The sequence below is a fragment of the Lampris incognitus genome, chromosome 4 (assembly GCF_029633865.1).
Source record: "Lampris incognitus isolate fLamInc1 chromosome 4, fLamInc1.hap2, whole genome shotgun sequence".
NCBI classification, from domain to species: Eukaryota; Metazoa; Chordata; class Actinopteri; order Lampriformes; family Lampridae; genus Lampris; species Lampris incognitus.
In genome coordinates this window covers 36,992,475-37,018,698 of record NC_079214.1, presented here as the reverse complement: position 1 = coordinate 37,018,698, position 26,224 = coordinate 36,992,475, and the positions used below count along the sequence as shown (strand labels likewise).

At 43.6% G+C, this 26,224-nt stretch overlaps 1 protein-coding gene across 1 annotated transcript in view; it reads right to left on the bottom strand.

The window, feature by feature from the left end:
* Window positions 1–24,297, bottom strand: part of si:ch211-186j3.6 (neural-cadherin) — a 666,499-nt gene extending 642,202 nt beyond the window's left edge. The window contains 4 exon segments of the mRNA XM_056278708.1: window positions 394–412; window positions 23,280–23,452; window positions 23,455–23,742; window positions 23,745–24,297. Of these exon segments, the coding sequence (XP_056134683.1) occupies window positions 394–412; window positions 23,280–23,452; window positions 23,455–23,742; window positions 23,745–24,297 (1,033 nt within the window).
* Between the last annotated feature and the right edge of the window lie 1,927 nt (window positions 24,298–26,224).

Below are 26,224 nucleotides of genomic sequence, written 5' to 3'. Positions count from 1 at the left end.
CCTCTTTCTCACTCCCTCCCTCTCTCACATCTCTCCCTCCATGTCTCGCTCGTTCCTCATTGTACATGACTGTGCTGCAGTAATTAAGACTGTGCTGTTTTACACACCACTGCTAATCCTGCAGAGCTGAGTTCAATCCACTGTGTTAGCAGATCACTGCTCACAGCAGACATTTGTTATTGGACTCCCTCTCCCTCTCCATCTCCATCTCATTCTCTCCCTCTCTCTCTCTCTCTCTCTCTCTCTCTCTCTCTCTCACACACACACACACACACACATATACATACATGCACACATTCAAACACATTCTTGTACTTAGACCTTTGCAAAGACCCTTCATTGACTACACTAATTCCTGGCCTTTAACCATAACCTTAACAATCAGAACTAGACGCCTGTCCTGCACCCTTACCTTAACCTAAAGCCAATCCTAATTCTAAACTTGTACCAAAAACCAAAATATCCTCTTCACAAAAATGTCCTTACTCAAATGATTAAAACTCAAATTGGTCCTCACAGAGACAGAAGTACAAGAACACACAAACATAGAAAAATATGCATTCAATCACTGTGTACTATATTTTATCTTCTTTTTTTTATTATTCGGACAAAGGTAGGCCATTTTTGTGTCTGACATTAGATTATCATAAATATGCAATTTAGGATGACATATTTTCCCTTAATCCATTTCTTTTTTATTGCTTTGTTTGGCACAGTATGGACCTGCCTGTGAGTGAGAAGATACGGCTATGTCCATACTCTGCATGAGTCATGATATTGTTGTAGACAGCATGTCGAAAACACACTGGAATTTTTTTTTTTTGCCTCTGCCTTAACTTGTGTAGAAGGTGTGTGACAATGCTGTTATATCACCTGCTTTAGATATGCAACCTTCACATCAATACTCCCAAGACAACTACTATGATCTTTATGGCCCTTTACAGAACTATAGAAATATGCAAATGCAATGACATTAATGTTAAGGAGTGATAGAGATTTAGAAAATAATGTGTGCTCCAAACTAGAGAAATCAGGGATTTGATTTGTATACGAATTAAATAAAAGTTAAGGTTCCTTTGCAGTCTGCCCTTCACTGATTGCTTTTTACATTCACCTTCTTTGCAAGAGGTAGTCTCTAGCAAACAGAATGATCTGACCGCTGGTTTGAGGGAGACAATTAATTTATAGTATCCATCCCAGTGCCAATTTGGCTGACAAGAATTACAACGGACTAAAAGAGTGCACTCAGAAGAGTGCAAATCTCCACCAGGCGTATCTCCACTTCTCCGGTGCTCAGACTTAGTGACAAACTACCACTTTTTTCACCTACCGGGAGAAAGGCAAATACGGAGGCACTGCCTGCATATTTTTTCCTTCTCCGGCGCTTGAACTTAGGTGAAAAACCAGCTGAGGAGTTAGCACTCAATTGTGGTATAAAACATGTTTGCAAAGGTTTTGAATCATTGCAACGAGAAAGAGGTCCTTGATCATATGATCATAACTGTGGACAAAAAATTATTAGAATGACAAGCCCAGTAGTATGTGAGATTAGAGCAGACAGATACACACACTTGCAGACTGAAAAAAAACTGTTTTTACTGCCATTATAAGACTTTTGTACAACACCCAAGTCAACTGAATGGCTGAATGAAACACAGAAAAAAAAGTTTAGTATGCAGCGCTCAAAGATCTACCTTATAAAAACATTTTGCCTGTCAGTCTGTGGATATGCAGCCTCCGGGGCGCACCCTCACATGAATGCAACCAAGCCTAATATGAACTTGCACTTTTCAAAATAAAAAGGCTTGTGTTGTAATGTGATCATTATAAAATAAGTTAATACTAACTAGGATAATGGTTATATAGACACACTTTCGTTAGGCATAGCTATTTGTTAGGAGATGCTGTTTTCGGAAGTCTCTTGGTTGTGGTGTTCTCTCCATTTCGTTTTGTCTCCGTGTGTGTGTGTGTGTGTGTGTGTGTGTGTGTGTGTGTGTGTGTGTGTGTGTGTGTGTGTGTGTGTGTGTGTGTGTGTGGTAAGCTTCATCACCCCTACAAAATAGTTGGCTTAAGCCTCTGTATAAAGGTATTGTTTTTGCCCAGCCTAGAAGATAAAGTTGATCTTGGAGCATGAATTTGTTGAGTGTTCCTTTTTAGAAGTAGAAGTTACCACATATTTTTGGTGACAAGAATGGGATGACATTAAGTATGCACACATGACAGAGGACATTCTGCAGTGGTACAGTGACATTTTCAGGGATGAGCTGAGCACGATGAAGGGCGTAACAGTGAAACTCAATGTCGACCCTGAGGCCACACCACAGTTTTTCAAGTCCAGGTCGGTGCCCTAAGCCATGAAATGCAAAGTTGAGGAGGAACTGGAATGTTTACAGAGGCAGGGCGTCATTGAGCCCATCCAGTTTCCAAGGTGGGCGGCTCCCATTGTTCCAGTTTTGAAGGAAGACAAAACTGCAAGGATATGTGGGGACTACAAGCTTATGGTGAATCAGGTGTCTAAATTGGAGGAGTACCCACTGCCATGGGTGGATGACCTGTTTGCGACCCTGTCAGGGGGTAAAATGATCTGTTGATGGCAGCTGACTCCTGGCTCTTGTCCTTCTTGACCTGAGTGCAGCCTTTGATACCATCTCACATAACATCCTCCTAGAGAGATTAGCTTCCACTGGAATAACTGGCACACCCCTTGACTGGTTTAGATCATATTTCTCTTGCTGCACTCAGTTTGTCCAACCTGAAAATGTGAGATCACAGTCCTTTCCTGTTACTACCAGTGTTCCCCAAGGCTATGTATTGGGACCCCTCCTATTTATTATTTACTTATTACCGCTTAGCCACATTTTCAGGAAATTTGGCATTCAATTTCACTGCTACGCAGATGACACCCACCTTTATCTATCCACTAAGCCTACCTCAACTCAGCCGGTTGGCTAACGGGTTGGACCCTTTAGTTGACTGGTAGCGCAGTCGCCCATGGTGCGGGCGACCCAGGTTCATGTCCCAGCTGCGACGGTTCCCAGCTGCCCCCCTGAACTCACTACAGAGGTGTCAGAAGTGGGATGGTGAGGCTATTGGAAGCACGTGCACCCAGAGGTTCGAGAGAGCTGGTATGCTGAAGTGCAAGGATGCGGTTCCTGAAGGACAGGGGTAGTGTAACAATCATGAATGGGTAGACTCACTAGCAGGTTGGCTAACAGGTTGGACCCTTATTTGACTGGTTAGCGCAGTCGCCCATGGTGCGGGCGACCCAGGTTCATGTCCCAGCTGCGGCGGTTCCCGGCTGCCCCCCTGAATTCACTACAGTGGTGTCAGAAGTGGGATAGTGAGGCCATTGGAAGCACGTGCACCCAGAGGCGTGATGGAGCTGGTATGCTGAAGCACGAGGATGCGGTTCCTGAAGGAGGGGGGTAGTGTAATGATCATGAATGAGTAGACTCACTAGCCGGTTGGCTAGCAGGTCAGACCCTTTAGTGACTGGTTAGTGCAGTGACCCGGGTTCGTGTCCCAGCTGTGGTGGTTCCCGGCTGCTCCCCGAATTCGCTACAGTATTGTGGCTATAAATTATTGAATTTGTTGAAGTTGCACAAGTGTCTGGTCAAGACTACATCAACTTTGGAATATTGTTACACGTTTGGCCGCGTACGTGTGTGTGTCTGTCCGCAGCTAATCTCACAAATTACTGGACCTATCAGCCTAAAGTTTTTTGTGCAGAGTTATGACTGTATGATGAAGAACCTTTCATGGTTGTGGTGATTAAAAACCTTCGGAAAATGTTTATTCTCGCTATCGCTACTCCCTCTGTTCAATCACTCTAGTTCACTTGACCAAAGCTGCTCTCTGTCGATGCAAACATGTGCACAGTTGAGTTTACTCAGGCAACGACAGTGTCCATTATGTATTTGTGTATGAGTGTTGAAAGTAAACGAAATGTCAATCGAAATTCACATGTCAGCAAATCATTCACTGCTGATCTCAGCACAGGAGAACTGGAGGAACATTGGATGAAAAAAAATTTGCTTTATCTATCTCACCGTTATGCTTGTTTAACTGACATCATGAGGAGGATTTGATGCAGAAGTGCCATAGACTCCACTCTAAAAATGTGATTTCAAGAGTAGAGATAATCACAGTTACAGGTGGAAATCATCTCAGTAGCTACAATAAAACATTTCCTATGGCTGAGCTATTTTTTGTTACTGCTGTTTTATTACTTTTTAATGAATGAAAGTCACTCAACTTCATTCATTTTACATCATGAAAACCACGATGGTTAAACACATCTGAAGTCTTTTAATAACAGCCCCTTCTCCCAGTAGGTGAAAAAATGGGGGGTTTATCACCAATTCTGAGCACCAGAGAAAGAGAGATAAGCCTGGCGAAGCTCTGCAATCTACTGAGCACACTCTTCTAGTTGTTTTTGTGCCATGTGGTGTGCGTGTGCAATCTGGTTGCTGAGTGACATAAATGAAGATCTGATGGTGATGCTGCTATAGTGCACAGCGGTGTGTGTTATAGTTGTTGAAGATCGTTGGTGTTGTTGTTGCAGTTCGTTATTGAAGGCCATCCATTGTTCCTCCAGTTCTCCTGTGTTGAGATCAGCAGTGAGTGATTTGCTGAAATGCAAATTACGACTGATTTCTCATTTACTTTCAAGACGCATACACTGTCACTGCCCAATGAAAGTCAAACATGTGCATGAGACTCACATCTACAGTTGACTTAGATTGGGCAGTGACAGAGAGCTGCGGTGGCTGAGCGAGCGAGAGAATGAATGAAGAGCAGGAGCGGCAATACTGGGGGAAAAAAACGTTTTACAAAGGTTCTGAATCACCACAACCATGACAGGTTCTTGATCATAGTCATAACTGTGCACAAAAAAATTTAGGCTGATAGGTCCAGTAATATGTGAGATTAGCAGTGGACAGACACACACACGTGCATGTGTGCGCGTGACCAAATGCCTAATACTCTCCACACTACCGAGATACAAATGTTCACAATTTATCTTTTTCCAATGAACCAAACCAGGTGAAAAACGAATTAAAATTATCATTTGTAAGCATTTTGTTTTACACAGAACAATTTTGATTCGGTATATTTTTGTTTTTGTCAGGTCATTGTCAAACCTTTTACATTATACTTTTAGTAAACATAATTATTCAGTATTTTTTGACACAGTTTAAACAACACTTTACTCTGAATGGAAGATATTTTTGTACCTTCATAAACACAACCGACATTCTATAAAAATGAATCATGACCCACAAATATTCCACTATCTTTACTGTCACTTCTGTTTAGGAAATCAACAGATAAACTAAGATAAACTTTACTGTCTCTGGAGGGGAAAATTGTCTTCGACATCAAGTGCTGCTTATCTAACATTTACGACACAAACAAACAAATAAATGTAAAATGATTTGCAAACATCACAAACTAACCCTGAATAAATACAACACCAGCTGCAATGACGATAAAAAGGACTTACAAACATATCCAAATGTGTGACTCCTAGCAAGCACATTCTCAAGGTGAAATTTTGCACACAAATTCATTTGACACTAACTGAGAGAATGTGTGGTACTTGTTACATTTGCATATGCATATTTATGTGAGTGTGTGAGCAAGCGAGACAGAGAGAGAGAGAGAGACAGACAGAGACAGAGCGAGACAGAGAAGCAGAGAGACTGACTTGCTTCCAATCTTTAATTCTCGAACTTGTCTCTGTTTAATCAGATGAACGGACTTCCTCTGGTTTATACAGGGGATCACTCACAGTAAAACACACCAATCACTGCTGCTGTCTGGGTGACCCTTATGAGAGAGACAGAGTGTGTGTGTGTGTGTGTGTGTGTGTGAGTGGGTGGGTGAGTGAGAGAGAGAGAGAGTGAGAGAGAGAAAGAATCGAGCATGGCCATAGTAAGGGGTAGAGGAGATATGCAGACATTGTCTATTGACCCATTTGACAGTCTCCTCATGTCCTTAGCATGCTGAGAGATTGCACAATCACTCATACTAGACACACATCTCTGCACCAGAGAGAGAGAGAGACAGACAGACAGAGACAGAGACAGAGACAGACAGAGACAGAGCTAGAGATAGAGACAGAGACAGAGAGAGGTGAGACAGTAGCAGGGGTGAAAAGGTGGATTGGTGAGAAAAGATGAGAGTAAACAATGTATATCGCATATAAATCATGCATAAAACAGGGAAAAAAATAACAGTAGAGCAATGAAAAAGGTGGTAGGGATGATAAGAGGAACGGATAGGATTGAATGGAAAAATTAAGAAAAGCCAAGAGAAAGTGATGAACTGTAATAAGAAAGAGGGAGAATTTACAGGAGGAAAAGAGATTGGAGAGACGAGGTACTCTCACATATGTGGATCACATCCGTGAGACGAATGGTCCACGTTTCTACATTGGCTTTCAGCATGCACGCTTGTGAGTGTGCATACACGAACAAGAAAAAAAAAAACTCGAAACATATTTCGTATCATTTGTGAAACGGGAAGGAAAAAGGTGTGTGAGAGAGAGGGAGACACTGAGACAGAGGGAGCAAGTGAATGGGAGAGACGGTAGAGCAAAGGCGGGCTCCCGGGTGCCCTGGACATATTAAAAGGAGGCGCTGTACAGTAGTGCTTTGACAAGAAGGTCTCACTTCACATACCACACACGCTCACACAGAGAGCACATGGTTCTTTGATCCAAACATGCATGTCCTGACCCTCCCACACACACATATACAAGTACACAAACACAAACACACACACACAAACAGACACACACACATTAATTGATCCCGCTGCAGCAAACACAGACGGACAGGCCAAACAAGAGGAAGCTACCCCATGGCCTCTGCCCACACATACTACATAAACAGACTCCTCTCCATATTACAACTCCACACACTTCAAATTACAGGAAGCCTAGCAGTAGCTACAGCTACATGGACAAGAGGACGGAGGACATGGATTCCAGAAAGGATGGAGGGGCATTAAAGAGAGAGAGGGAAATAATTCCATTCCATTCCATTGTGTCGCCCACCTGAAGGAGAAGTTTGACACCCAATTATTTTTTCTTTCACATCCGAAATTCCATCCCAAAAATGTGTTGCATAGGCCTTGAGAGGCTTCAAACCCCTTCTTTTTGTACAAGTCAACCTACTCTGTGATGTTGGAGCAGGGACAATGCCGCAGGAGAGAAAACAAAGGCTATCAAGAAGGCATAACCTTCTCTAGTCTCTAATTAGATAAACAGGACCAACCATCCACCTTTTGGGTGGCCACCTCTACCATAAGCACCCTCACTGCATACTTTTTTTTTCAATCCCCCCCCCCTTTTTTCTCCCTACTTGTTTGCGGCAAATTACCCCACACTTCCGAGCTGGCCCAATCTCTGCTCCACCCCCTCTGCTGATCCAGGGAGGGTTGCAGACTACCACATGCCTCCTCTGATAAATGTGGAGTCACCACCCACTTCTTTTCACCTGACAGTGAGGAGTTCACCAGGGGGGTGTACAGCATGGGAGGATCATGCTATTCCCCCCACTTCTTCCTCCCCCTTGAACAGGCACCCCGACCGACCAGAGGAGGCGCTAGTGCAGTGACCAGGACATATACCTGCATCTGCCTTCCCACCCGCAGACATGGCCAATTGTGTCTGTAGGGGCACCCGATCAAGCCGGAGGTAACATGGGGATTCGAACCGCCGATCCCTGTGTTGGTAGGCAACGGAGTAGAGCACCACATCACCTGGACGGCCACTGCATGCTTTTTTAGTGTGTGTGTGAACACAGAGGGGTTCGTGCTGAAACAACAAGTCAGTTAATTGATTAGTCGATCAGCAGAAACTAAATCATAACTTTTTTGCAAATCGATTAATTGCTGAGGTAATTTACCGAGTGAAAATACCATTTGCTGGTTGAAGCACCAATGCCAAGATTTTCTCAGATTCATATTTCTCAGATTCAAGAAACTCTAAGCTATTGTTGATCCATGCCATGCCAGTGGACACAAGTGAATGGAATAGTGGATAATACAATCAATAAATCCATCACTAAGTTAATCAACCAATCAAACTTTAGTACACAGAACAAAGCTGGGGTAAGGGAGTGGAAAGTTTGGGTTGCAGCTGAGCCCGGGATGGACATTATATCCTGGGCCAGGAAAGAGAAATATTGATGGGACAAATAATTGCAAGGAATTCCTTGAATCAAGGCTCCTAACAGCAAGCGTTGGTGCAGCTCACCATGAAAATTAAATTTATTGCTTCAAGGTTTTTAATATATACACTTCAGCAACACGAGGAAGGTCTTTTGGGCTGAAACATTGCCATTATTGCTATGAGTTATTATAGCTATATGGAGAAATATGTCATCTGTAAAAAAAAAAACAAAAAAAACCAATATTGCCAATTAAATCAGTGTATAAATATATTGTTATGGATGCTACTTCTAATAAGAAAGATGTTTTATTTTTATTTTTTGCTCATATAAAATGAGCAAAGAAGACACCGATGGTCACAAATCCATTAGGAAAGATAGGGGCAACTTTCCACACAAAACAGGTTTATTGCTCATAGTTGAACCTAATATAATTTTTACTGCTAACTGCTATGAATTATTAATACTGATTTTTTTTAAATTGAAATTATGCACCTACAGTAGACATGTGACGTAAGTGGGAGCCAGGATCTTACATATTCCCAACAGTGTTACTTCATCCTTCTATGGGAATCAACGGTGGGTAGCAAATATATGTGATTACATAACATATTTCTTCATGCAGAACAATAAACACTGATGTCACCCCAACCTTGTAACCACATTTCCTCTGACTTGTGGGTACTTCAAAATAGACCTAGTGCTCTAGTCCAGTGGTTCTCAACCTTTTTGGGGTCCTGGACCCCCTGCGTATTTTTGATCTACCCTGAGGACCCGTCCACCTGATCTTGGGGGAGGGGGGTTGCAATTTGATAGAAACAGTAGAAACTGCATTTTAAATTGCATTATAGCATTTATTCACTCTTTGGGGCAAAAATAAGAGCTTTCAGTTGTAACTTAGATATAGTTAACAAAACAGAATTCTTATGCAGTAACTTTCAGATATATGTAACAAAACAGAATATGTATTCAGTAACTTTAAGATATATGTAACAACAGAATTTTTATGCAGTAACTTTTAACAATGCAAACGGGAGCGAGATCTCTTATTAAAATACAATAAATTACACTTGTGAAACAGATGTAATGAGAGAAAAAAGTCCTGTTACCCTTTCTAGTTTAGGTAGATAAAGGTCTCAGTCACATTTGAGTAAAATAATCCTATTTCTATAAATGTCATAGAATCTTCTTTTTAAAGATATTTTATTTTCACGGACCCCTTGCAATTACACCACGGACCACTAGGGGTCCACGGACCCCCGGTTGAGAACCACTGTGTCTAGTCTATATCCAGAGTAACAGTCTACCTATTCCCCTCTCTCTTCCTCTCTAACAATCTTTTTTTTTTCTAAATTTATTTCTGATTTTTCCCCCAGTTTAGTGGCAAATCGATCCCCCTCTTTCAATTCAAACACCCACCCTCGTACTGCATGCATTCGCCAACTGCATCTCTCCGGCCGGCAGTCTCGAAGGAGACGCCTCACCACTTTGGTGACAAGGTGAATCCAGGCCGAACCACTGTTTTTTCCGACACACCCAGAGACGCATTCATGTGACAAACACAAGCCGACTCCGGTCCCCTCCCGAAGACAGCGTTGCCAATTATTGCTGCTTTATCGAGTCGGGCCATAGTTGGATCTGACGAGACCGGGGCGCAAACCCCTGGTCCCCGGTGGCCAACTGCATCGACACAAAGCCGATGCTTAGACCGCTACACCACCGTGGACCCTTCTCTCTACCAATTCTATCAGTACTCAGGAAAACAGCTGACCATGATTAAAACCTTAAAGGTATGCATTGGTTGCATCTGATGCAAGCATTATGAAGAACTCCAGTTGTTTTCAAAGGCCGAAAGTGCACCAAAAGCGTTAACCGGCACGTCAAGATGCCTTAGCGTTCCCATTCCAAACTGTTCTTGGTTTTGCAGTGTCAACAGAGGAGCAAGAAACCAAACCACTGCTGTTTTTTGGGGGTTTCTGCTGCCACAGCTAACCTGTTTGGGGGTTTGGTGTGCCACAGAAGAGTCAAATAAAACACACCAATGATTACTTTCAGTGTGTCCGGGGCAGGGGCGGACTGGCAACAAAAAGCAGCCCAGGAATTTGCTGATGTCAAGCGGCTCTAATTTGATACACCAAATTCAAACTGACAAGTGTTTGTAGATCAATAAATTATTAATTAAAAAAAACACAATCTGTTAGTTTCAATTGTTTGTGTTAGCTAATAGGTAAAATGATGAATCTAAATTTTCAAGGTTTTCCTCCCCGTTTGTGTGTACAGAAAGCAAAAAAAAAATCAAATTTGAATTAATGAATTACATTTAATCATTATTGTTCAGTGGCACTGGCTGGTCATCACACACACACCTGTCTCCATACAGGTCCCTGCAAAAACTTCTTCAAAACTTTCCCTGTCTGACTCAGGTTCCTCTGTTTGTTAAAAATGCATAAACAGACATCATTTGGACTGTGACTCGAGCATCACATATTGCTGTATTTCAAATTCATGATGAATAGTCCACCTTTGACATATGTGCTGTATTATTTGCCATTCATTTTTTCTTATAATGCAACAATAAATAACTTGAATGGAGTAGTCCAACCCGATCACATGAATGATGTATTGTGTTCTAATTTACTTCACAGTCACACAATAACATTCAATAGTGCACCTCTAATTGGATCTGTGCTGGTTCCTGTTCCCTCCTCCGACATCTTTCCCTTTCCAGTTCAGAGCCATGTTCACCTGTTTGTTTAGATTGCAGAGTAAGTACTTAACAAATCGTTTTTATTGCTGGGCTGGCTGTCAAATAATATATGCCTTATAGGCTATAATGTGAAACAGAATAGATGAGTAGTCTAGAAGAAAATTATCAAATTTAAATGTTTATTTTGCCCATTTAGAGTCAAAGTGGATGACCATTATTATAAACACTTTAGAGAAATTTAGAGTAAACTTCTCTAAATGTTTGTGCACTGAGTCTGATTAATTAAACCTTGGAAATGGTTAAACCCGCAGTGGGACTCTAACATTGAAACCCAAAGGTTAACAAAAACATGTTTCTCTTTAGCTAGTTCACAGCACACAGCATGTAAGCATGACAAAGCACTTGCTTCCTGCTCACTCCTCTTTTTAAGTGTCTGCCTCTTCGCCACTGTCCTTATCGTCACATGCAGAATGCTTAAATAAATCCGTTATTTTAGCTCACTTTACGGCCCACAAAGCATTTTTCTTTTTCTGGCGTACCTTCTCAGCACCGCTGGCTGCGGCTTTTCCCTTTCTATCCATGTTTTGGCTACGAGAGCTAGCTACTAACTGCCCAAGTGCTAGATGCTTTTAACGAGTGCTAGATACTTTAAGTTGTGATAGTAACTGCTACCTGCTATTACAGATTGCACCAACCATATCACTGCAGCTAATATGACCTACTGAAAATAGAATGTAGGGGTTGGGTTAAAAAAGACTAGCACGCACAAGATTGGCCCACGAGGAAAATTCATGAACTTCCTGATGGCCAGCATGCCCCTGCTCTGGGGCTGTTACTATAGAAGGGGAGGACATGGTTTGTATGTTTGTTGGGACAGAAGAAGAATCAGTATTGGTACTGGGTCAGTGAGACACACCTGTGTAAAATTAACCTCACAATGTACCTTGACCCTTTATATGTAAGATTTTGGGAGTGAGAGAACTCAGAGCTTTTATTTTCAGCCCTTACAAAGGATTGCTAGGGACTTGACTGTGCTTAAAAAGTAGGGCCCTATGATTTCCTCAATGCGGAAAAAACAAAAAACAAATTTAAGAAGTAGAAATCTGCGGAATTTGTAAATTTGGGGGACATTATCACAACATTGGTGGACATATGAATTTAAAGTAATTTGTGCTTAAACCGTCACTTTCCCTCATAGAAACCCTGTCATGCTTATGTGTCTTTCTGCAAATGAGAGTCCACAGCATGGACACCAGCATCACTGAAGAAAACAATGTCCAAAACTAAAATAATATAGGAAACATGACATTAACCGCCAAATCAACAGTTAATTTCAAGGCAGAACTATCATCCCACCACAGGAATGACGTGCATTGTTTTCCTGGTTGTGTGCATAGAGACGTGCCAGGTGTTCAGTAGACTCCAATCTTGAACCTCCTGCAGCCATATTGGATGCCTAGAGCTTTTTGACCCAGCACTGACAAGTTTTCTCCTAGGACAATTAAGCCTATATGAATATTAATGACATACAGGTTAGGTTGTAGTTAGGTTTTGGCTAAATGTTAGGCAGTGGTTAAGTTTTGGGTTAAAGTTAAGAAATCTGGCAAATCTCACAACCTGCACTGTCCCTATATGGATGCAAAAGGGTACTTTGTACATCACATATTGACGCTTTGGCAAAAGAGTTAGTGTATGACACCATGGGATGAGAATGGGATCACTGGTAATGAAAAGACACTTTTAATTCATGTTCTATGCAAGCATTTTGATTAAAATGAACATAAAATGCCATTTTTGATTTTGTTTGTTTTTTTTAGTCACTGACTACACGTGTTCCAGAAGTACAAATGGGTAAAAAGAATAAAAAAAAAATTTTTTAAAAGTAAATAAAATAAAATAAATAAAAAACAAAAATTTGGAAAAAATTAGGGGAAAATAAAAAACAGACTTCGTAGAGCCCTGGAAAAGGAAAATTGAACTGATTGTCAGCATATAATGAAGTGCTAAATCTTGTATGGTGTCCAATTTCTGTGTGTCCTTCCTAAGGCTGTTGTCACACCAGAAATTGGCAGAGCGAATTTCCTTTGCATTCCCTTGCAAAATAGGCAGAACTGGAAGCTGGGTGACCAAAAACACTTACGACAAACAAATTAATAAAACAGAGTAATACCATCTACTCCTGCTTCACGCCTGACTGAAAATTATCCCATATTTTTTGCGGAGCAATTCTTATTTTGACAGAGCATAGTAGTATAAAATTGAATAGTTCTACACTGATAAAGTGATAACATCCTTTATTTACTCTCTTTAGTGACTGCACAGCTGTTATTGGTTGATGGCACAAATTTGCATGTCAGTTCACCAAACTTATCTCGACACAAAGGCAACGAGGCAAATTCACTTTGTGTCTGGAAAAAAAAATGCACAAATTGATCCATTGATATGAACTGAATTCATCGCAAAACCAAAGCTAGTGTGACCACAGCCTACGAGCGCCTGAATATTTTTTTGCATTTACATCAAGACAGACTTGGTACACTGATGCAACTTTGGTTTCTTGTTGGTTAGTAATTCATGACCACCTTGGCACAACAGCTACAAGAAATTTGGAAGTAAGTTTCAATACCGGTGCAGAACGCAGAGCAGTCTTGCTTTATGAAACCGAAAACCATTTCATGTGATTACTGCAACTCTTGTGGCATCAAACAGAATAAAGACTTGATTTTATAATTTCACTAGTCACTTTCAAAGCACAGTTAGAGCTAGACCCAGGCTATGTCACAGACCAGTTAATCCCCTTCAAATAAGTGCACAGCCCCAGATCCTCAGACAGGACCCCTAAGAGGGGTTGACAGACTAACAGCACCTAAGCTTTGGGAAACGCCATCAGTCATCCACTTTTTTAAAACTGTTTTATTTGCTTGATTTTATGCTTCTTTGCTACAAATCCCCGCCCCCTCAACAAAGAAAAAAAATCACAAGTGTAATGTGTAGTGTTTTGTGATTTTCTGATTTTCACAGACTGTTACAAACACTGTATTTAAAAAGAGGTACTCGCCTGGAACTGAGGAGATTAAGCTTTAAAATGACCATCAATTTTATTGATCAAACTTGAGAAAACAAATTAAACCTCTCCGTCTGACAGTGTGTTGGACGGTTTGGAGACAAAGCAACCCGATTCATAAAGTCCTTTACCCATGGACGTTTACTTGGAAGATCACACAGTAGTGTTTCCGATAACTACCCTCCTGCCATCTTGGCAGGTGGGAAACTATATAAGAAATATTCCCATACAATCATTCCTAATCCTGTCCTGGGAGTAACGAAGAAGGACAGGATTAGGAACAATTATATTAGGGGGACAGCTCAGGTTGGATGGTTTGGAGACAAAACAAGAGAGGCAAAATTGAGATGGCTTGGACATGTGTGGAGGAGAGATGCTGGGTATATTGGGAGAAGGACGCTGAATATGGAGCTGCCAGGGAGGAGGAAAAGAGGAAGACCAAATAGGAGGTTTATGGATGTGGTGAGAGAGGACATGCAGGTGGCTGGTATGACAGAGGAAGATGCAGAGGGCAGGAAAAGATGGAAATGCATTATCTGCTGTGGCGACCCCTAACGGGAAAGACACTGCAAGAAGGCAAAGAAAAAAAATATATACACACACACACACACACACACACACCACACACATATGGTAGGGTCTGGTAGGGTTTACCAAGGCAAATTGGTCCCAGGGGAGGGGCCAGACTAAGAGCGATTCCCAAGAAACCCAATGAAATTACACCCAGCAGAGACCTGGGAAAGGAGCTCGCCAGCAAGACTCTGGTGGCCAGGCCTTGGCCCATGGGGCCGGGCCGGGCCAAGCCAAAAAAACAACATGGAGCCACCACCCTATGTACCCACCAGACACGGGAATGAGCATTGGGGTAGGGTGCAAGGAAGGCCAAGCAGCAGGCAAAGGCAGGAACCGGGGAGGTGCCGACTCTCGACATCGCAGATTGGTCCTCGGGACGTGGAATGTCGCCTCTCTGGAAGGGAAGGAGCCTGAGCTGATGTGGGATGTGGAGCGGTACCAACTAGATATAGTTGGGCTCACCTCCACACTTAGCGTGGGCTCTGGAGCTGGCCAAGGTGACAGGCACCGGGAAGATCCTACCCGCAGATACGGTCAGTTGTGTTTGTAGGGATGCCTGACCAAGCCAGAGGTAACATGGAGATTCGAACCAGCGATCTCCATGTTGGTAGGCAACGGAATAGACCGCTACGCTACCCGGATGCCATTTGTTGAAACGCCTTTAAGCATATGTTTAATTAAAATAACTTTTCAACATTATCTTAAAACAAAACATGCAGGGAGCTCCCACAGCAGCTAGAAATAACGTTGCAGCCTATCAATTTTTCTTTCTTTCTTTTTTTTTTGCTAGTCAGCTGGCTTAATTATGGATCAACAAATGAACTTGTTGACGTCCGCTATTCAAGTTAGCTCTATGAGACTAAACATTAGCTTACGTTATTATGAACATTGGCTACTTAGTTACTTAGGTATGGGCATTTCAAGCAAAAATACTATTCGATATTCAATGGGAACTATTCAACCATTCTTCGAAGACCCCCCACCTCTGCCTGCGCGCGCGCGTGCGCGCGCGCGCACACACGCACACACACACACACACACGCACACACACACACACACACACACACACAAAGAGAGAGAGAGAGAGAGAAAGAGACTGCATAGTTGTTGTAGACTTGTGACATGTAAACTTTACCTGGCAATTTATTTCTGGTCTTATGAATTTCTACAGAAAACAGTCAAAATAAATCACTGCAGATAGTCTTATCGACAACATATAATCATGCTCATATCTTTTTCCACTGTAGATTGTGTCACAGTGTTTGTTTATTTTCGTGGGTTGATTTTATGTTATGAAAATGGAACATTTGTAGCCTTTTCTTTGCCTCCTTGGCAAGGCAATAGAACATTAATTGTGTAATGACCAACACAGATGGATGTTTTCAATTTGATGTTGTTTAGGATTTTTTTTCCAAATGTTTGACAGCATCCTGTGTCTAAAGCAACAAAAATGCATAGCCTATATGTTGTTGTTTTTTTCCAAGGCTAGTTTTATTGCTACATTATAATATATGTGTGTAGAAGATGTATATTTTTGTCACAAAGGGGCTTGCATATTGGGGCTGATGTGTCATCTATGTTGTGACGACATGCGCCCCGAGATTTCCGCTACGCCCCCGGTGTGACTGCAGTATTACGGCAGCGCCATCTGATCCAAATAAGAACAATCTGTGTACGTTCACGCCATCTCTCTAGACTCTACGTCATTCTCTGCTATCTTTCTGCTACATCTCCTTGTCCTGCTCTATTGCAGCGTTAGTACTGCTAAAAAAAAAAGAGCAAAAAATGTGCCTTTCTTCTGCACTCTTTTCATTCCCACTGCCTCAACTATTGAACGCTGTAAAAAGTTGAATTCCACCGACTTCGGATGGAAAGACAAAACAACTCTTGAGCGACAAGCATTACTTGAATAGTCATTATTATAGGACGTTTTGCTTTTTTTTTTCTTCTCCTGATCATTTTGGGAGGAGCTCAAATGGGCCCAATGGCACTGCCTAGATAAAACACTGAAACAAGTGCATTATTTATGAAGTTATTCTTATAAGACTGATTAAAATATAACTGTTCAAAAGGCACATGACAACAAGGAAAATCACACTTTCAAACGGCAATGAAGTCCTAATGCTAATAAAATGAAATGTACAATTAATTCAAAATGGTGAATGGAGATTAAGATCCCCAATTAGGGGAGTCTCCATGCAGTTACAAATCAGCTACTACTACTACTACTACTACTACTTTCGGCTGCTCCCGTTAGGGGTCCCCACAGCAGATCATCCATTTCCATTTCTTCCTGTCTTCTGCGTCTTCCTCTGTCACACCAGCCACCTGCATGTCTTCCCTCACCACATCCATAAACCTCCTCTTTGGCCTTCCTCTTTTCCGCTTCCCTGGCAGCTCCATATTCAGCATCCTTCTCCCAATATACCCAGCATCTCTCCTCCACACATGTCCAAGCCATCTCAATCTTGCCTCTCTTGTTTTGTCTCCAAACCATCCAACCTGAGCTGTCCCCCTAATATAATTGTTCCTAATCCTGTCCTTCTTCGTTACTCCCAGGACAGGATTAGGAACGATTGTATGGGAATATTTCTTATATAGTTTCCCACCTGCCAAGATGGCAGGAGGGTAGTTATCGGAAACACTACTGTGTGATGTTCCAAGTAAACGTCCATGGGTAAATTACTTTATGAATCGGGTTACACATGTGTTTACATGGATGCTAACAACCACGGTAACCCCTTAAAGGCACTATCAAAAGCTTTGTGTGATTTGACATGGATTATTTTAATAATCTGTCCTGGGGCATCATCATGTAGCATATGCCTTGTCAATGTGCTCGATTCAAACAGTCAGCGGGTGAACGGCTTCAATAAACTTTTACTACAAGTGAACGACAATGAAACAAATGGAGGGAGACACAATAAGAATGTTAAAAAAAAAAAGAAAATGACGGACACACAGCAAGAAGGTCCTGGGTTCAACTCCCAGGCCATCCCAGGTCCTTTCTGTGTGGAGTTTGCATGTTATCCCCGTGTCTGCGTGTGTTTCCTCCGGGTGCTCCGGTTTCCTCCCACCATCAAAAAGACATGCATGTTAGGGTTAATACTCTTGTCTGTGCTCCTGAGCAAGGCAATGGAAAGAAGAACCGGAATTGGTCCCCGGGTGCTGCAGCTGCCCACTGCTCCTACACAATATGATGGGTTACATGCAGAGAATAAATTCATTGTAACCAAACAACTGTACCATGACAAAAATAAAGTGGCTTTCCTTTCTTTTTTCCTTTCCTTTTGTACACTTTGTTTAGACTATGATCAATCATTTCGCCATGTGTTCATCACATTTTTTGCAACCTTATGACAGAACCTTAACACATTCACTCATAGTCACATCATTTTCTTTTTTTTTTGTCCTTCCTGACCTAGAAAAAGACATCAACTGTGAACAAAGAAATCACAGTAGAGGCCGAATATTGAGTTTAGTGATCTGTTCCACTCTTACTGTTACTGGTGACACTTTGTTCCCCAGCAGTGTTCTGTTCCCCTCAAAGTTCCAAGTGGACCAAAGCTCAGATCATCTATGACCAGAGAGAGTTGTGCCACCGAAAATCCAGCAATTCCACAGTACATTTGGTGGTATCTGAAGCAAAGAATGTAATTTTTTTTTATGAATTGCATTCTGCAAACCGTAAGCAGAAAAGACATGAAGCTCCTTATTACTCCTACAGGCCTGGAGTCATTTCGCACTGAAATATCTCAGTCGACTTTTTCCCTCAATAAGCTCGGCAGTAACAAGAAAAAGGGACTTTTTGAGAGAAAAAGCACTACAAATAAACAGAGCAGATTGATTTGGAATTTAAATAATACCTGCGATGTTAATATGTGGCTATATAGTCATTTGTTCATTCATTTACTTATTTTCTTATTCCAATTCAGGGTTCCGGGGGGGGGGGGGGGGCTACAGCCTATCCGAGAAGGCAATGGACTGGAAAGCAGAAAGATATCCTGGACAGACCACTAGTCCACCAAAGAACACACTGACACATTCTCATATTTGGGCGACTCAGAAGCACCGATAGCCTACATGTCTCTGGACTGTGGCAGGAAACCCACATAAATACAGGGAGAACATACAGACTTCACACAGAAGGACAGGGGTGGTACCAAAGACTCTCTTGCTGTGAGGCAAAAGTGCTAACTATTGAGCCACTAACTTGGAAAAAAAAACAGGAAAAAATGCTCAAGAAATATTAGACTTAGAGAAACGTGCAGTTAAAATTAATATGTTGGCCTTGTGATGGCATGGCGGCCTGTCCAGGGTGTCTCCGCGCCGGCTACCCGATGACTGCTGGGATAGGCTCCAGCACCCCGCGAATCTGCGTAGGATAAGCAGTTTGGATAATAGATGGATAGGGCATGTGTTCACGTGGGTTTAAACTCTGATGAATATGCCTCCTAAACTTCAGTCCAGCGTGTTAACCTATATCAACCACCCTGGTACTTATTATATATATTGCATTGTGTGTGTGTATGTGTGTGTGTGTTTCTGTCAGTCTATCTGTCTGCGTCACTCAGAGTTTATGCATGGGTGCAAAGCAAAAATTAATTTTGTGCACATTTGTACAAGACTAAAAAGGACGATGAACAAATGACAGAGTAAAACTGTGTGTGCGCACTGGATTTCTACCATTCCGTGTTTGTGAGTATGCTTTTCCCTATGTGGGCCATTCGCACGTGAGATGTCTACGCATGTTTGGGCATAAATAAGGGCAAAATTAGAGCGTGCTACGGCGGTCCTCTGAAGAAACAAAATGGGTGCAAACTTTGTTTTATCAGGCAAAACAAAAAATAGCATTTGCGTCTAAAGGCTTCCATGCCATCTGTCTGAGGAAAAGAAAAAAAATAAGCAGGCTTACTCATTCAGTAAGCACAATGTTGCATCTTAGGCGTGAAGTTCCTCTGTGTGTGTGTGTGTGTGTGTGTGCGTGTGTGTGTGTGGTGGTGGTGGTGGGGGGGGTATGCTAAGGAGTCTCTTTAGCAAGAGGTCAACTGACACAGTGTTCATTCTTGATTAGAGACAGCTGTTTCTCCTCATTAAGTAGAATCTCATGCGTCCACAATCTCTATCGCTTTCACTCCTTCCCGCACGCAAACACACACTTCCGTACTGTAAATAATTTCGCATAAACCTGCAAACATATGCTCGCATCGTGAGTAATGTGTTCAGCTAGGCAGCTGCCAATTTTCTTCTTCTTGTTTCTTTTTTTTATCCCCACAGACGCAGAATATCTCTTCAGACTATTTACCAGATCAAAGATTAAAAAAACAAAAAAATCTTTGATGGCGGCAGAAAGGATTTTCTTTGACCAATTAAAGCACAAGGGGATGTTGAGATTGCTGCAAGTTTGACAGTAAATAATTGGGGAACAGATAGAGAGGGGGGGGGGGAAGAACCCGATCGATAAACTGAACTGATTGTCTCGCACAACAAATTCAGAGATACAGAGCCGTCATCCAATCCAGTGAATATCGGATTTCCACCCAGGTATGCAGTGCATAGTAATAACAATGCAGACCCACTCGGTGGGGTCAGTTATAGCCAGATGGATTACACAAAGTGCACATTAACAGTGTCACACACATGCAAACAAACGGACAGACATGCAGACGGATGGGGGGGGTGTAGGGGGGTACGACAGCAGGATCTCAGTGGGTAGGAAATAAGGAAATCGTCCTTTATTAAAATTCAACAGGGGTTGTTCGTCAGAAACAATTGGAATTCCAACAACAGTGGAACAACCTCAGCGCAGTTGCACACAAATCTTTCAAAAGGGTCATGCAAATGAGATGCCAAGGTTGCGGGGGAGAGTATTTCCTGCCTCACCGTGAGCCATTAAAAAGCAGACGATAAACATATATTGGGACCGACAAAGGAGGGGCGGGTGGCCGCGCACACTGCCGCATAAACCGAGTTTCCCGCTCTCGCCCCCCCCCCAACACAATTTCATTCATCGAAGAAGAAAGTGTGAAAAGGCACTCTCCCTCTCTTGTCACATTCCCATGCACACTCAAAATCCCTGGAATGACGGTGGGAATAGGGGCAAGAGCAGCAGTTGCGCGCGAGAGTGAAAGAAAGCAGAGAGCGAGACATGGAAAGCAGGAGTGTTAAAGTGAAGGAGAGAAACCAGCAAGAGAATGAGATGGGATTACGGGGATAATGCGAACAGATGGAGGGAGGTCGAGGCGCTATTGCAGAACTCTCCACTCAAAAGGGATTAAACGACTCCGACCCACCCGGCAACATTCTAACGGACGCCGTATTCCGCACACTTAGCAGGGCACGGTGCGGGCGCCTGGCGCGTGCCGAGCGCCTCGCACTAAGCCCAGACATTAAACATCCGTTTGCCCGTCTGTCAGCGTGATGCGATCAACTGCTAGGTCACCGTCAGAGCACACAATCATTTCCTAAAAAAAACGCCACAAGCGTATCTCACACCCAGCGCTTCAAGCGCATTACCGGTTAGGCGTCGGGCTCGTTTATTTGAAATCTCCCCTTTAGGCTATGCCAATACACATTAGCACTTAGCACAATTTATTCCTCGTGCGAGATTAATAAAATCATTTAACATCTATTAAGTCAAACGCTGAAGTATATAGTTCTACAAATGATCCCCCCATGACGTTCTTCTTCACTTTGGATTTTCACAGCGAGTGAGGTCACAAATAAGAGACCTGTTTTAATTGTATTCAAAGAAAAACAGAAGGTGAATCGGTTTATTTTCAGATAGCATGAGTCGAATACGAAGAGAAGATGAAAGGGGAACAGTATGCTGAAGACGCACGCACGCACGCACGCACACACACACACACACACACACACACACATATATATATATATATATATATATATATATATATATATATATATAACCTTGTTTAAAGAAACAACGGTAGGGCTGATGACAGCTGATGATTGCTTATGGCATGAAACAGGCTTGTACTGTCTCAAATTTACTTGACTCCCTGGATTATATATATATATATAGCTTTCTATGAGGTTGAGTGAAGCCATTTTGTTGTATAATCCCTTCATCAGAGGGCCCGCTGGCAGCAGCAGTGCCACAAATCAGGCGAAGCACACGCAACGCAATAACTGCTCACAGAGGGAACACCAGGCTGCATAAACTCACGCGACATCCAAACCTGAGCCATTCTCCAGCCTCGCACTCATATTGACGTATTTGCAACACGGTCTCTAAAACATGACTCTTGTGACACTGTCCTGCCACAATGAATCACTTAGAGTGACTGCTATCTACTACTGCACCCTACTAGACACCAGTACTGATGTTTACTATACTATTGAGGCCAACTATAGCTAAGCTGGACATGAAATCCACACGTTGTTATGATGTTTGTGATTATGATACGTAGGCATTGTCGATATCTTTCATGTGAATCTCCTATCACTTCTCCTGATGAATCTAGGTGCACATAGTCTGAATGCGCTTGACGTGATAATACGTTCTTGGCTATGATGGGATGACGCCTGTTGGAGACACGCAATTTGTGCAGATCGCTGACTCTCTTGCAAATTGTTTAAGATTAAAGTGTTTGCGAAAATAAGTACATCTAAATTGCAACAATCCAATGGAAAATAGCTATCCCAGAAACGGGGAGGGTGGTGCATTTATTCAAACACTGAAAACACTGGTCAAATCAGCTCTTTTTTCGATGTTGGCGACGGATTATATGCGTACACATATTGCACAATCTATGAGATTGATTGTAAGTAAGCCCCTGACTGTAAAACAGACATTAACATTTTACAACCTTGCACTGGGCCCATCCATTAAGAGGTCTAACTTGTCGCAATGATTGGCACCCCCTCCCTCCCGTCACGCACCATAACCAGTTGTAATGCACGAGCTGTGCGACTCTCGACTCAAGACGGAAATACATAGGCGCAGAGAGAGAGAGAGAGAGAGAGAGAGAGAGAGAGAGAGAGAGAGAGAGAGAGAGAGAGAGAGAGAGAGAGAGAGAGAGAGAGAGAGAGCGAGCGGGATCGACAGGCACTGTTGTGCCATCAAAGACAGTGACTTAGACCCCAGTCCGCAGTCAAATCTAATTAGTCAAGCTGCGTGTCAGTGCTGCACACATACGTATTCGCCAATTCCGCTGCAGGTGAAACGTCTCTTTCGTCTGTCGCTAATGTTCTCTGGCCTTGTCGGCTTGTGCTAAACTGTATCCGCAGGCGGCAATTAACCTGTTGTTACGGTAGCCGACGCACGACGCGGGCTCCCCGTTCATCAGCATCTGAGGCCACTACCAACAGACACGCACAGACACGCACGCACGCACGCACGCACACACACGCACACAACGCATGCGTTATTTTCTACTCATTCGGATCTTTACTCTTGTCCAACCCGTGTTTTGACATTCGCCGTTTATCCCTTTTCATCTGATTAAACCAAAACGTGTAAGATCCCCCACCCCCCCACCCCGTGCGTAACGCAGGCGCGCCAAAGACAACGTGTAATTAACGCAGCCTAACTTCAGGGCATCTTACACGGAATGGTCCGTGCTCATGATAATCGACCAGGCCCACTTGCTGTATCAACATCTTCCCTTTTAAAGACTTCGCTTTTTTTTCAGCCGCCGGACATTTATTGACAGGGAAAAGTGACGTGAAGTGACGTGCCAACAGATGCGCGCGCACCTCATGCACTCACCTCTCTTATCCTGAACTTGACGTTGACCTCCACGAGGGGATCGACCTCCCGATCCAGCCTGCGTGATATGATTATATCACCGCTGTCCCGACTCACACTAACCGGTGAGCTCTCCATGTCAGACTCCAGCAGCTCAAAGGTGGCGGACTGAAACCTCACCGGGTTCAGGTTCAACACGACGGAACCGATGCCGCATCCTCAGACACATTAATAAATATGGGTTTGGGGTCGGTCTGCGGCACGGACCTGGCCCTCCGAGGCACCGCCACCACCACCACCTTGGACGGGGTGCGATTTGACTCGGGAGCTGGGGGCCATCGTCTCGGGTTAATTTCTATAGCCACACTCTGACTAGTGCGAGAGGGCCATCCGTGGTCCCGGGCAAATACGCGGAACTTTATCGGGCTCAGGAGACCCAGTATGGAGTCCACCAAAAGTATATCCCCGGTTTTGGGCACCACGTAGAAACTCCCATTTTTCGCAGCGCAAAGTACATCAGCTCCGCGTTTTTGCCGCTGTCGCCGTCTTGCGCCGTGACGGTGTAGACCACGGTGCGCAGCGCGGTGGCATCGTCCAAACTCAGCCTCACATCCGCGTCGGCGAAAGTGGGCTGGTGGTCGTTGGTGTCCAGCACGTCCACCCTCACGGACGCCACTTCGATGAACCCCGGAGAGACCTCCTCCGGGACACAGCACAGCGCGACACCCAGCGTGTACTCGGCCCGCTCCTCCCGGTCGAGAACCCCGGCGGTTCTCAGCAAGACGTGACCGCGTTTGTGGTGCACAAAAACGCGGAAATTCTCGCTCCCGTCGCCCCGGAGCTGGAAGTGCGCCGCCGCCGCCACCGCCACCGCGCCGGGCTCCGCGGCGCCGCACAATTTGTGCAAGTCGAGTCGCTTCAGCGGGATGCTCAGTCCGCTCACTCTGGATGCGGGCGCACAGTTTTCAAATACGTGTCCGTGGAAGAACGGCACTCGCTCCTCGGTTTTGTTGCCGAGTACGGATGAAAGGAGAAAGGGGAGAAACAGGGTCCAAATCATGGCTGGATGTCTTGTCGTGCTGCACCACACTACAAGTGCTTCTAGGCTGGGATGAAAGCAATTAACAGAACCGTCACAACAGTCGTTCCGTGGACCGTCATTTATTCCCTTTGGGAAACTTCCCTTAAATTTCGCACGCAGATATCCGGCAGACGCATCCTTCAGCTCGACGCAGAACAACTTTGGCTCATGCAGTCTCTCGCCTCCTCATCTCTCATCTCTCCAGCATCGGTTGGTCGTTCGGTCTGTGTCTGTGTGTGTTTCTGTGTGTATCTCTGTCTGTCAGTGCGTGTGCGTGCGTCCTGTCGGGGGGGGGGGGGGGATACATCGTGCAGCTCAACTGCGCGCGCCTCCGTTCCCTTCCAGTCCCCTTCGCCGTTTCCGGGCCAGCTCACAGCCAAGAAGGCAACGCGTTGGATGAACTTGTGTAGGCTATGCAGTGCGCACACACCACGAACACGCACGAATGCAGCGCAGACACACACGCACGCACGCACACACACACACACACACACACACGGCTGCAAGAGTAGGGGGAACCCGACCTCGCCTATCTGCATGATCAACGTCATGTCTTGCATGTGCATATCCATCACACACCTCTCTCAAATAATACACCAGTCATCTGGTTCAAGTTGAACGCTTTGCAGTTTATTCAACAGCTATTTCAGTTTAAGTAGCAGGACTGAATATAAATTCAGCAATAGGCAACCTAAGCAACTTAAAGCGGCAACCAGGGAGTATCTGGTTGCGCTCTTTTCTGACCTCTCAGGAGACATTTCAAAGCCGCTAACAAGATTATCTGCCACAACCTCGAAACTTGTTTTGTTTGTTTGTTCCGTCTATCCTCTGGAGAACACAGTATTGCTGGGTGAAGTGAAATACGACACTACCTTTGTGACACTGGATTTTTGACGGGAATGTCACCGCAGACACACGTGTATTTCTCCTTGTTACTGCAGAATGCAAGGGTTTTCATCAGCGAGTCGTCGTTGTGTCATAGGCCAAAGATGGTCACTTATATGGTAACTCATATGAGGGAGCATCTTCAAGAATGCCGGTTTAAGTTACAGTTTCAGACAAAACTTTGCAAATTTTTTTCCCCCAATTTCCATCCTCTGAATCTGCAGGGTTATCTTAAGACAAACACTAACATCTAAATATGTTGTACATGTTTGGCTTTGCCCACTTTTTTTCAGATAAATGCCAAACTCATGCCAATATAAATCCTTCCTTCAGGACACCTCGTCTTCAGCCAAAGTGGACTGGGCTGTTTTTGTGATGTAGCTAGTGATGCCTTATAAAACGCATGCCATGCGATTTAACTTAATGTCAAGTAGCACCATTCTCATGGTTACATTGCATTACATGGTATGCCACTAATCTTTAAGACGTTTGAAGAATGTTCTGATCCGATGCGACTCGAGAGTATAACTGCTGAACAATGCAGATCACAGCTTTGACTGGACTTGGTAAAACATATTAATTCTATCTTCATGACTTCTGATGCGTCAAGGTGATTGCCAGTGCAAGCCATTTGAAGTCATGGTCCAGATTTACCGTATCAAACCCTTTGCTGCATAGCTTATTTCACAAGGCAGAAATGGCATCAGAGAATACGATACGGTTTATAGACACCTCATGCTGTTTCATTGTGATTTTGTTTACATTTGTGCATTTGTGCTTTTGCGTGTGAGTGAGAGTAAGAGACAGACAGACAGACAGAAGGACAGCTATTTCATCAACTGTGAAGCAATGAATGAGCAGTAGCATTTCCGACTGTGACGGTGAAAATGGCCCAGTGAGCAGCAGACTGAATAATCTCTGCGGCTCATCTCTATAAGTGTCTGCAGGTGTCTTTGCTTAATGATAAATGTAACCTGATATGTAAGGCCATCTAGCTTCTTCCAAAACCTTTGCCGACATC